General features: G+C 52.0%; 2 protein-coding genes across 3 annotated transcripts; one reads left to right on the plus strand and one right to left on the minus strand.

Moving 5' to 3' along the window:
* The first annotated feature begins 66 nt into the window (after positions 1 to 66).
* mfsd14bb (major facilitator superfamily domain containing 14Bb) lies at positions 67 to 6,755 on the plus strand. Its single transcript, XM_028415362.1, has 12 exons — positions 67 to 785; positions 1,275 to 1,367; positions 1,435 to 1,497; positions 1,612 to 1,739; positions 2,991 to 3,105; positions 3,387 to 3,605; positions 3,693 to 3,806; positions 4,942 to 5,013; positions 5,237 to 5,349; positions 5,420 to 5,517; positions 5,627 to 5,769; positions 5,865 to 6,755. The coding sequence occupies exons 1-12, from the start codon at positions 768 to 770 to the stop codon at positions 6,093 to 6,095; spliced, it is 1,407 nt and encodes a 468-aa protein (XP_028271163.1). The 5' UTR covers positions 67 to 767; the 3' UTR covers positions 6,096 to 6,755.
* Positions 6,756 to 6,793: 38 nt separating this feature from the next.
* lrrc2 (leucine rich repeat containing 2) lies at positions 6,794 to 9,353 on the minus strand. Of its 2 annotated transcripts, none has more exons than XM_028415367.1 (10): positions 9,229 to 9,353; positions 8,849 to 8,990; positions 8,555 to 8,667; positions 8,417 to 8,481; positions 8,183 to 8,339; positions 7,914 to 8,050; positions 7,689 to 7,834; positions 7,466 to 7,618; positions 7,243 to 7,391; positions 6,794 to 7,108 (listed from the first exon to the last, which is right to left on the minus strand). In XM_028415367.1, exons 2-10 carry the CDS (start codon positions 8,983 to 8,985, stop codon positions 7,059 to 7,061), a joined length of 1,107 nt encoding a protein of 368 aa, XP_028271168.1. In that variant the 5' UTR covers positions 8,986 to 8,990; positions 9,229 to 9,353; the 3' UTR covers positions 6,794 to 7,058. The 2 variants fall into 2 exon arrangements, with proteins under 2 accessions (XP_028271168.1, XP_028271167.1); XM_028415366.1 differs by having other exon boundaries at positions 8,849 to 8,987; positions 9,229 to 9,344.
* Positions 9,354 to 13,315: the final 3,962 nt, after the last annotated feature.

Genomic DNA, 13,315 nt, shown 5'->3' on the forward strand with positions numbered 1-13,315 from the left:
AGTCAGAGGGCCTGTGGGTCTCTGATATGAGTGCCGGGTTTGGGGGGTGCTGGTGCTGGTTTACATCAACCTTCACTGAAGCACTGAGTACTACTCAGTTGTATTTTACTGTGACCATTGAAACCGGAAGTGCCCTTTGTTACGTCAGCTGCCTTGACGCTGCTCGAAGCCAGAAATTCTTCCACCGCGGAGTCCCGCCTCTCTGTCTGCCAAACACCGGTCCAGGAGAGCAGCAGCGTGTCCCGCCGCTGGTTCCGGCCGTCACACACTGACACACTGTTTGAAGAAGTCCCACAATCCGTGTCATCAGAACCGGTGCGGTACCAGTCCCTGCATTGCAGTGCGCAGGGAGCTGGTCCTGGGTCAGGTCTGCGGCATGAAGGGGCCCTGAACGGCGCGCGGCGCTGACCTGGGGACGTGTTGTTTGGGTCGTAATGGGTGCGTTCGGTTTCTGTCTGCAGACAGCCCGCCGGGGCGGTGTTTGTCCAAACTCGGCCGCCGCCTGGCTCACTTGGCCCCGGTGAAAGAACCTCACACGCCTCACAAGTTACACTCAGAGCTGAGGAATTTCACTAAAACGGAGCCGAGCGTCCTCCGCACGGGTACGGCCAGCTCCAGTCCATGACACCGGAGCTCCGCTCACACCTCGCGGAACGCTGGAAGAGACGCAGCCCCCCCGGGAGGATGCACAGCGGCGCGGCGAGAGGACTGTGACGGCAGCATGTGACACGAGCCGGGGGAAAGCAGCGACCAAGGCCGCCAACATCATGCTGGTCCGGGGCTCGGTGAGACAGCTCGGCCGGTTAGCTCTGCGGCTAACCTGTAGCTGCTAACTGCTAGTTGTTGTGACTGTTAACGGCGGCGGATGTTTACAGGAAGCACGCTAGCATGGAGCTAACTCAGAGGTTAGCATGGCTAGCTAGTGATCAGATTAAGGCCGAGACTTTATTAAACCCCGCAGGGAGGAAAGTCGAGGGTTTCTGGGTTTATTTGAGCAAACGTCGGTAAATAACGTTTCACGGCCGCGACGGGTTCCGGTTCAGAGAAGGCAGGAAGCTGCTCTCTGGACCTGAGTCCAGCTCCAGCCCGGGGCAGCGGGCTGCTCCTGTGCTGACTGATTGATGAAGGCTTCAGATAGTGACCGGGTCTGACGGCCCTGTTCGGACCGAGGTTCTGACCTCCTTGTGTTCTGAACAGGTTTAGAGGCTCTGCACCTTTGGACCTGATCCGTCATGGAGTTCAGTGTACATGGTTTGTCCCCTTTCTCCCTGCAGGGCGGCCGAGGCCGAGCCAAGGTGACGCACGCCGTGGTGGTCATCTTCCTGGAGTTCTTCGCCTGGGGGCTGCTGACCACCCCCATGCTGACCGTGAGTGAACTCAGGTGCTGAGAGGACACTGATGCAGAGCATGTGTGAGCTGTCGGTTCTGTTTCAGGTCCTCCATGAGACGTTCCCTCAGCACACCTTCCTGATGAACGGCCTGGTGCAGGGCGTCAAGGTAACGGGCCGTCCACCATGCACGCTGAGCCGGCCTGAGGGGCACCTGATGAAAACTGTGACCCAAATGTATCTGGACTTTAATGATGATGTCACGTGTTTTCTGATTGGTCAGGGCTTCCTGTCCTTCCTGTCGGCTCCTCTAATCGGTGCTCTGTCAGACATCTGGGGAAGGAAGTCCTTCCTCCTGATGACGGTGTTCTTCACCTGTGCCCCCATCCCCTTCATGAGGATCAGCCCCTGGTGAGAGTGTGTGTCTGTGTGTGTCTGTGTGTGCATGTGTCTGTGTGTGTGTGTGTCTGTCTGTGTGTGTGTCTGTCTGTGTGTGTGTGTGTGTGTCTGTGTGTGTGTCTGTCTGTGTGTGTGTCTGTGTGTGCATGTGCTGTGTGTCTGTGTGTGTCTGTGTGTGTCTGTGTGTGTCAGTGTGTGCGTGTGTCTGTGTGTGTTGTGTGTCTGTGTGTGTGTGTGTGTGTCTGTCTGTGTGTGTGTGTCTGTGTGTGTGTGTGTGTGTCTGTCTGTGTGTGTGTGTGTCTGTCTGTGTGTGTGTGTGTCTGTGTGTGTGTGTGTGTGTCTGTGTGTGTGTGTGTCTGTCTGTGTGTGTGTGTCTGTGTGTGCTGTGTGTGTCTGTGTGTGTGTGGTGTCTGTGTGTGTGTGTCTGTGTGCGTGTGGTGTGCTGTGTGTCTGTGTGTGTGTGTGTGTGTCTGTGGTGTGTGTGTGTCTGTGTGTGTGTGTGTCTGTGTGTGTGTGTGTGTGTCTGTGTGTGTCTGTGGTTGTGTGTGTGTCTGTGTGTGTGTGTGTCTGTGTGTGTGTCTGTGTGTGTCTGTGTGCATGTGTCTGTGTCTGTGTGTGTCTGTGTGTGTGTCTGTGTGTGTCTGTGTGCATGTGTCTGTGTCTGTGTGTGTGTCTGTGTGTGTGTCTGTCTGTGTGTGTGTGTGTGTGTCTGTGTGTGTGCTGTGTGTGTGTGTGTGTGTGTGTCTGTGTGTGTGTGTGTCTGTGTGTGTGTGTGTGTGTGTGTGTCTGTGTGTGTGTGTGTGTGATGAATCATAAGTTTTAAACCTCAGTGTTTACGATCAGGAGTGATGTCATCATTGATCGATGGAGGTGTCTGAAAACACCAGACCTGATCAATAGGTTCTTTATTAACCCACGGAAGCCTGACCCGGGTTCCTCTGGCTGGAGGCTGATCCGCTGCAGCTCTGACTCTGAGTTCTCCTGCTGTGGGTCACATGAGCTTCATGTGAGTTAGGATCAGCCGGGCAGGCAGCAGACCCGTCTCTCCTCTAGTCTGCTGGATGTAGACGCCTCTGATGTCATGGGTCACATGATCTGTGCGTTAATAATAAGGCTTCAGAATGAACCCTGCTTCAGGACCCCAGTGTGTCGCGTGTCTTTTTTACTCCCCCTCTTGTTTGAATATGTTAAACTGTCAGGAGCAGTGAGCGTCCTGTTTCAGCTCAGTCCGACTGACCCATGTGACGTCTCTGTGCCTTTCAGGTGGTATTTTGCTCTCATCTCCGTCTCAGGGATTTTCGCTGTGACCTTCTCCGTCATCTTTGCCTATGTTGCTGACATCACGGAGGAGCACGAGAGGAGCACGGCCTACGGACTGGTGAGCACACGCTGCTGTCCCTGACTGCGCTAACGTCCCTGAGGCCTGCACGCCAGCCGCTGTGTTAGACCACAGGACCCAGGATTAGTGGGGGGTTCACTGCATTCTGATCTGAAGGTCAGGCCTGCAGCATGTGACCGCCCGGGGAGCCGAGGCGGCTCAGCGTGTGGAGACACAGAACACACGGAGCAGTTTACTGCTGCCGGGTCTAGCCCCGTGCTGACAGTGATCCATGTACGGGATGTGCCGGGTTAGCTTTATGTATTTTTGCATCCCGGCAGGTATCGGCGACCTTCGCCGCCAGTCTGGTGACGAGCCCAGCCATCGGGGCGTACCTGTCAGCGCAGTACGATGACAGCCTGGTGGTGCTGATCGCCACGGTGATCGCGGTGGTGGACATCGCCTTCGTGTTCTTTGTTGTGCCCGAGTCACTGCCCGACAAGATGAGACTGATGTCCCGGGGGTTCCCCATCTCCTGGGAGCAGGCCGACCCCTTCGCCGTGAGTACTGTGACATCACACAGGCGGAGGTCAACACGGCGTCACCCTACAGAAACATGATGATGATGACACGTGTTGTGTGTTCAGTCTCTGCGCAGAGTGGGGAAGGACAGCACCGTGCTGCTGATCTGTGTCACTGTGTTCCTGTCATACCTGCCCGAGGCCGGCCAGTACTCCAGCTTCTTCCTCTACCTGAGACAGGTACACACAGACACACAGAGACACACACACACACAGAGACACACACAGAGACACACACAGAGACACACACAGACACACACAGACACACAGAGACACACACAGACACACAGAGACACACACAGAGACACACAGAGACACACACAGACACACACAGACACACAGAGACACACAGACACACAGAGACACACACAGACACACAGAGACACACACAGACACACACAGAGACACACACAGACACACACAGAGACACACACAGACACAGAGACACACAGAGACACACAGAGACACACACAGAGACACACACAGAGACACACACAGAGACACACACAGAGACACACAGACACACAGAGACACACACACAGACACACACAGAGACACACACAGACACACACAGAGACACACACAGACACACACAGAGACACACACAGAGACACACACAGACACACACAGAGACACACACAGACACACACAGAGACACACACACACAGACACACACAGAGACACACACACAGACACACACACACACACAGACACAGACACACACACACACACACACAGAGACACACACACACAGAGACACACACACACACAGAGACACAGACACACACAGACACACACACACACAGACACACACACACACAGAGACAGACACACAGAGACACACACAGAGACACACACAGAGACACACAGACACACACAGACACACACAGACACACAGACACAGACACACACACACACACACACACACACACACACACACACACACAGACACACAGAGACAGACACACACACACACAGACATACAGACACACACACACACAGTACTCCAGCTTCTTCCTCTACAGTGTGTGTGCGTGTGTTTCAGGTGATTGTGTGTCTGTTTCAGGTGATTGTGTGTCTGTTTCAGGTGATTGTGTGTCTGTTTCAGGTGATTGTGTGTCTGTTTCAGGTGATTGTGTGTCTGTGTGTTTCAGGTGATTGTGTGTCTGTTTCAGGTGATTGTGTGTCTGTGTGTTTCAGGTGATTGTGTGTCTGTGTGTTTCAGGTGATTGTGTGTCTGTTTCAGGTGATTGTGTGTCTGTTTCAGGTGATTGTGTGTCTGTTTCAGGTGATTGTGTGTCTGTGTGTGTTTCAGGTGATTGAGTTTTCTCCAGCAGCCATCGCTGCCTTCATCGCCATGGTGGGAGTTCTGTCCATAATTGCTCAGGTAAGACCGTCAGTCCAAACACAGACAGACTTCCTGTCCCAGTCCAAACACAGACAGACTTCCTGTCCCAGTCCAAACACAGACAGACTTCCTGTCCCAGTCCAAACACAGACAGACTTCCTGTCCCAGTCCAAACACAGACAGACTTCCTGTCCCAGTCCAAACACAGACAGACTTCCTGTCCCAGTCCAAACACAGACAGACTTCCTGTCTTTGTCTGCAGACCGTATTCCTCGGCGTTCTCATGAGGACCATTGGGAACAAGAACACGGTTCTTCTGGGTCTGGGCTTTCAGCTCCTCCAGCTGACCTGGTATGGCTTCGGGTCTGAGCCGTGGTGAGTCAGTGTGCTCCTGTTTGATCGCTCGCAGTGAGAACGTTACAGTAAGACGCTGTCGTCCCTTCAGGATGATGTGGGCAGCAGGGACTGTAGCAGCCATGTCCTCCATCACCTTCCCAGCAGTGTCGGCTCTCGTGTCACACAGCGCGTCACCTGACCAGCAGGGTGAGTACACCTGTCGTCTGTCAGTGGGCGAGGCAGGTAAGGATCAGGAAGCGTGGGCTGTGTGACCGGTGCTCATGAAGTGTGTGTCTGTGTGTGTGTGTGTGTTGAGGTGTGGCCCAGGGCATGATCACAGGTATCAGAGGTCTGTGTAACGGGTTGGGTCCGGCTCTGTACGGCTTTATCTTCTTCCTGTTCAACGTGGAACTCAACGACATGGAACCAGTGTCTGGAAGAACCACGGAGCACACAGAGGTACACACACACACACACACACACACACACACACTGACAAACACACACATGCGCACATTTAACCAGCCACACCGCCTCTCTGTCTCCGGCTGTAGAAGTTGATCATCCCAGGTCCGCCCTTCCTGTTCGGAGCTTGTGCCGTCTTATTCGCGCTCCTTGTCGCCATCTTCATCCCTGAACATCACAGACCGGCTGACATCAAAACCTGCGCAGCCCACAAGTCCACCAGCACCTCTGCTGCACACGCTCAGAGTGCCAACACTCTGGCCATGTCCAACAGTGACACCGAGGACATTGAGCCCCTCCTGCAGGACAGCAGCATGTGACTGATGGCCAGCTCGGCCAATCACAGCGCGGAGGCCTGAACCCTGTGCTGAACTATCAACGCTTTCTTCAGAACTGGACCATCGGCGGGTTTTTATATCACAGGATGTTTCTCTCTCTCTCTCTCTCTCTCTGTTTTCATTCCACTGATGGAGGCGCCTCCACCTCCTTTGTGTGTTACCTGCTGTGAGCTGCATGTCCCCTGCTCCCCGGTGCAGCAGAGCCATGCGCTCCATGAGATGCTGACATGTTACTTCACTGCTGTCCATGCTGTCAGGAAGTACCAGCACACCTGAGCACCCTGATGAGGAAGATGAAGGTGTGCCGCCGACTGTTACGCTCCGATCAGGTGCTGCTTCCTGCTGATTGGTCGGTTAATCCGCTGATTGATTTTCCTGTTGGTTAATGGCTGAGACATCAGAACACAGCTGTGGTGTTTGTTCAGCTGATGAAGAACTGAGACATTCCCCTCCTCTTCCTCCTCTTCCTCCTGGTAAAGCAGAGCTGATGCTGCACTTTATTTTCTCACCATGTGCCTCGAATCATCCTGTGTCTGTTTTCTATGTGAATAAGGAGCGGCTGACTGACGACTTCTGTCTTTTAACACCACGACGTTTTGATGATTTTAAAGATGCTAATAAAGAAATGATCAGTGTGGGAAATCGTGTCTGGAGTCAGATGGTGAAGATCGAACATAACGCACGTTTCACAAGCACATTTTATTCAAAAACACACAACATGACATCTAAAAGTGTTTGGTCACCACAAATACTGAACATTTAAAGACGGATCGGAGGTCGATGTTTATCCATCGTTAAACTAAAGTGCTCATCAAGTCAGGGAAATGTAACTTTGACCTGCTGGGTTAGAATGACTTCACGTCGTAGTTTGAGTTTTGTTCGAATTAGAACATGGAAATAAATTTAGCATCTTTAGCAAGTTAGCATAGATCCATCAGGCCGTCCTCACAGCAGGCAGGAGATGGACACCTTGGTGGTGGAGTAGGGGACGGTGTCTGGTGAGGGACACACAACCAGGAATGCTTTATTTCTGTAAACATATGACCCCGCCCCTCTCTCTGACCCCGCCTCCCTCTCTGACCCCGCCCCTCTCGCTGACCCCGCCCCCTCTGACATCTTGCTGCCTCACCTCTGTCCTCCAAAGAGCTGATGTATGCCTCCATGAACTCCTTCTCTCCGCCGTCCTTCCGCTCCTCCTCCTTCCACCTCCTCCTCGAGGTCTTTTGTTTCTCCTCCTCTCTCTTCTTCGCCCTGGGGTTGTCGTACAGTCGAATGAACCTGCAGAGGGACAGGACAGGCTCGAACCGGGTCTGGTTCTGAGCTGCAATCTGGGGTCTGAGTGGTCGGCATACTTTATGGCAGGGTTGGAGCACAGTTTGGTGGGAACGCAGGTGAGCTCGTCAGCACTGACCACGACCATCCTCAGAGTGGAGATGTTGCTGAGGCTGTGTGGGAGGTAGGACAGGCGGTTCTTATGGACGAACAGGGTGACGAGCTGCTCCAGCCTGCAGACAAACAGACGACATGTGCGCACAGGAGCATCGGTTAACGGGCGGTGAGGACGCCATCAGTTACCTGTCCATGTCCTGCGGCAGGTCTGTCAGGTTGTTGTGGCTCAGATCCAGCAGCTGCAGGCCGCTCATCCTCAGAGCACAGACCGGGATAGAGATGAACCTGTTCTCCGCGATGTCCAGGTGAGCCAGCTCCTTCAGGCTGCTTAGCTGCAGTTGCAAATGACATCATGAGTGACATCCTGCCAAACTGACCACGTGACCACTGATCAGTCGCCGCCCCCCTCACTTCGAATGGCAGCTCAGACAGGTTCAGGTTTCCCGCTAGTTCCAGCTTTTCCAGGTTCTCACAGTCACCAAGTTCAGGAGGAACCCTGGACAGACGGTTGTAGCTGACGTTCAGCTCCCTCAGTGCCGTCAGCTTCCCTGAGGACACAGGGTTCATTTTAAGAACGATTAAATATCTGTTCAGTGTGGAACCAGAACTGTCTGTGGAGGGGGGCATGTGGTGGGGTCGATGTGCACGGTGACGGGTTGTTTAGGGTCCAGCTGACTCACCGATCGCAGGCGGCAGCTCGCTGATGGCGTTTTTAGGGAGGCGGAGCACGATGAGCTGAGTGAACAGAGGCAGGACGTCGGGCAGCCGCTGGATCTTTGTCCCTCGGACGTGCCATTCCTTCAGGTACGTCATCCACTGCAGCTCCTGGGGAAAGTCCTGCACCACAGACACAGATTGTTGTGGTTGTTGTGGTCATTGCCTCTGTTGTCATGGTAACACGTCTGTGGTCTTACCCTCCATTGATCTCCTTCCAGCTGGAGGATCAGTTTCTGATGCACGTCCTGCTGCTGCTCATGTTCTGACAACAACAACAGAGCTCCTGTCATACAAGCAGACACACACAGTAACACAACGGGCCGGGTCATGCCCACCTGTGCAGGCTGTGTCAGGCAGCGTGGACCTCTCCAGGTACTGGTGCAGCACGTTCCGCTCGGTGCTCTTCAGAGTCTTACAGTAGATGCGATACTGCCACTGCTGGTTGATCCTGACACAAACACACACACACACAGACACACACTCTCATGTGTTCCTGTCAGCAGGCTGTGGCTCGGACATAAATAGCAGTGTGTGTCTGTGTTCATATTACAGTCTGGCTCACATTGAGCAGAACCTGCCCGACGTCCTCAGAACTACATATGAACAGTGACGTGATCCGTGAGGCTCACCTGGTGAGGGCGCTCTTCTCCTGCCTCTCCTGCTCCTTCTTCTCTCTCTGTCGGTATGTCTTCACCCGGACCTCCCACAGTCCTCTGATCAGAGACACATCGTACACCGGGACATCCACCTTCCTGTCTGGGCCCATCTCTGCTGAGGGGGACGAGGATCGCTATTGACTACTTGGCACATGATTGATTATCATATTGATCACATCAATCAGCCAATGAGTGGTTTATGAGTCAGACTGTCTACAAACTGAACCATTAAAACAACATCAGCAGCTGATTATTGATCACTGATAGCTCAGCATTGTGGTGCTTGGGTTAGTTCTGGCCTACAAAGTGTGTGTAGGGTCCCTGCACTCAGTCTTACAGATGTGTGTTCCTACCTGCGTGGCAAAGCCTCCGTCAGCCGTCTGACCGTCATCCACTGTCACCAGCTTGTTTACTGACACACACACACACACAGCTATGGTGTGTGTGAGAGAGAGAGAGAGAGAGAGAGTGACCCAGCAGGCTATTTTTACCAGCTGAGACATGACTCTGCTGCATATCACATGACTGACCCTCCTCAACATGAACGTTTATCTGGATCTCATCCATATTGATCAGTTTTAATGCTATTGATTCTTCTAATAATTGATCGTATTAATATTTTATAACAGGAAGTGTAATCATTGTCAGAGTGTGACAATGTTTAAGCTGGGTTTGACTTGGAAAGGGCTGAAATGATTAACAATCACTGATGATCGATCAATCGACGTGCAGACTAATCATTATAATCAGAATGCAGCGGTGACAGCTTCAGATGTGCAGAAGTGTTTCAAACATGTAATATAATATTTGGTAAAGACGGTGCAGTGCAAAGAGGAAGCCTGAGTTACAGAGGTGGTGTGAGCCCAGGGACATGCTGTGCAATGCTTCTGTCCACCGTGTGCAGAAAAGACGGCCCGTGCTGTCCAATGGCAGCCTGGACAGTCTGAGTCCTGCTGCCAGAGCTGCTGTCTGCTAACACAGGTCCATCCATGAATGTCTGATGAACATGAATCATCACATGAATCTACAGCAGGAACACTGACACAGTAAACATGCTGAATGCCTGTTTGTTATCAGCAGCCTCTCTGTTCACTTGATGCCCACAGCCTGCCTCAGGACACACAGACCTGTCCACAGCCTGCCTCAGGACACACAGACCTGTCCACAGCCTGCCTCAGGACACACAGACCTGTCCACAGCCTGCCTCAGGACACACAGACCTGTCCACAGCCTGCCTCAGGACACACAGACCTGTCCACAGCCTGCCTCATGACACACAGACCTGTCCACAGCTGCTTCTGGACTCAACATGGACATTAACTACACATGCTCCATTTTACTTTGATTATTTTAACCTGTTCACATCCTTTGGAAATCAATCATATATATTCAGTGTGCTGACTGCATGAGGTCAAAGTTCCACGGCCTCCTGTAGTTCTGCTGCTCCTCCACACGAGGGCGTTGCCATACAGCACAACAAGCAGGGGGAGCAGCAGGAACTAAAATATACAGTTATCAATATGACCTGATTGATTGTTGGATTTTTATTCATCCATCATGTGTGTTGGCTCTTTACAGACGATGCACGCATCCTCAGCCTTTGACGTCTGTGATGGGAGGTGGAACTATTTTTCAGTCAATTGTCCATGCCTGGGATTTTTGAATGACGGACCAGTGAATGAATGTGGGCGCCGCAGTAACATGGACGGAGACCGTCGCAAACTTAAAGAAGCTTAAGAGACTTTAGAGGACACTGTCAGCATTGGTGTGTAGCCGGTAGACGGACCGGAGGACAGCTGGTAGACTGACTGAAGGACAGCCTGTAGACGGACCGGAGGACAGCCTGTAGACTGACCGGAGGACAGCCGTTAGACTGACTGAAGGACAACCGTGGACCGCCTCTGGAAGATGCTGGAGGACAGCCTGTAGACTGACTGAAGGACAGCCGTTAGACTGACTGGAGGACAGCCGTGGACCACCTCTGGAAGATGCTGGAGGACAGCCGGTAGACGGACCGGAGGACAGCCGGTAGACGGACCGGAGGACAGCCGGTAGACCGCCTGGAGGACAGCCTGTAGACGGACCTGAGGACAGCCTGTAGACTGACCGGAGGACAGCCGTTAGACTGACTGAAGGACAACCGTGGACCGCCTCTGGAAGATGCTGGAGGACAGCCTGTAGACTGACTGGAGGACAGCCGTTAGACTGACTGGAGGACAGCCGTGGACCACCTCTGGAAGATGCTGGAGGACAGCCGGTAGACGGACTGGAGGACAGCCGGTAGACGGACCGGAGGACAGCCGGTAGACCGCCTGGAGGACAGCCTGTAGACGGACCGGAGGACAGCCTGTAGACTGACCGGAGGACAGCCGTTAGACTGACTGAAGGACAGCCGTTAGACTGACTGGAGGACAGCCGTGGACCACCTCTGGAAGATGCTGGAGGACAGCCGGTAGACGGACTGGAGGACAGCCGGTAGACGGACCGGAGGACAGCCGGTAGACCGCCTGGAGGACAGCCTGTAGACGGACCGGAGGACAGCCTGTAGACTGACCGGAGGACAGCCGTTAGACTGACTGAAGGACAGCCGTTAGACTGACTGGAGGACAGCCGTGGACCACCTCTGGAAGATGCTGGAGGACAGTCCAGTCCTTCACTAATAGATTCGTTTCTCTCCGCGGCCCAGAGAGCTGTCAGCACCGCAGACAGACGACAGCAGACAAAATGCAGCATGCACACAACGCAGCTCTTACAGATGTTACAGTGAGTTTTATATGACGCCTCGTCGTGTACAAACCACCGACGCCTGTCGATGCCTTTGCTCTGTCACACGTTGTAGAACCGGGCCCTGACACCACAGACTAAACCCGAGGCGGTGCTGCTCATCACCGGGCTGTAGGAACCACATTTATATTTATTTATCATTTTATTTATGTGACAAATAAGTGCAGGTTCAAAAAGTAAAAGTACATTCAAAATATAGTTACCCTGTAATTATGTTGGCAGGAAATTCCAACTATACACTGTGTGTGTGTGTGTTCGTGTAAACATGTGCTGGCTGACAACACGTTTGGCATCTCAGCCTCCTGGGGTGTGATGTGACGCTGCTGCAGGGTGTAAAACAAACTCTCTCTCTCTCTCTCTGACATTCTCTGGACCCTTACATCATGTTCGTGTTTCTGTCATAGCCGGGTGTGTGTGTGTGTGTGTGTGTGCTGTCAACAGACACTTTCAGTTCAGTTGAATTGTATGTGTATATATATGTATATATATATATATATACGTATACGTATATATGTATATATATATACATATATATATATTTATATATGTATATATATATATATATATATATATATATTTATATATGTATATATATATACATATATACATATATATATATGTATATATATACACTCAACAAAAATATAAACGCAACACTTTTGTTTTTGCTCCCATGTTTCATGAGATGGACTTGAAGATCTAAACTTCATTCCAGATACACAATATTACCATTCCTCTCAAACATTGTTCACAAATCTGTCTAAATGTGTGATAGTGAGCACTTCTGCTTTGCTGAGATAATCCATCCCACCTCACAGGTGTGCCACATCAAGATGCTGATCTGACATCATGATTAGTGCACAGGTGTACCTCATACTGCCCACAATAAAAGGCCACCCTGAAATGTGCATTTTGTTTCTGCTTTATTGGCGGCTCAGAACCAGTCAGTATCTGGTGTGACCACCATTTGCCTCATGCAGTGCAACACATCTTCTTCGCATAGAGTTTATCAGATTGTCTATTGTGGCCTGTGGAATGTTGGTCCACTCCTCTTCAATGGCTGTGCGAAGTTGCTGGATATTAGTGGGAACTGGTGCACGCTGTCGTATACGCCGGTCAAGCACATCCCAAACATGTTCAATGGGTGACATGTCCGGTGAGTATGCTGGCCATGCAAGAACTGGGACATTTTCAGCTTCCAAGAATTGTGTACAGATCCTTGCAACATGGGGCCGTGCATTATCTTGCTGAAACATGAGGTGATGTTCATGGATGTATGGCACAACAATGGGCCTCAGGATCTCATCACGGTATCTCTGTGCATTCAAAATGCCATCAATAAAATGCACCTGAGTTCTTCGTCCATAACAGATGCCTGCCCATACCATGACCCCACCACCACCATGGGCCACTCGATCCACAACATTGACATCAGCAAAGCGCTCACCCACACGACGCCACACACGCTGTCTGCCATCTGCCCTGAACAATGTAAACCGAGATTCATCCGTGAAGAGAACACCTCTCCAACGTGCTAGACGCCATCGAATGTGAGCATTTGCCCACTCAAGTCTGTTACGGCGACGATCTGGAGTCAGGTTAAGACCCCGATGAGGACGACGAGCATGCAGTTGAGCTTCCCTGAGACGGTTTTCT

This window comes from Parambassis ranga, chromosome 9 (genome assembly GCF_900634625.1).
Source record: "Parambassis ranga chromosome 9, fParRan2.1, whole genome shotgun sequence".
Classification (NCBI taxonomy): domain Eukaryota; kingdom Metazoa; phylum Chordata; class Actinopteri; family Ambassidae; genus Parambassis; species Parambassis ranga.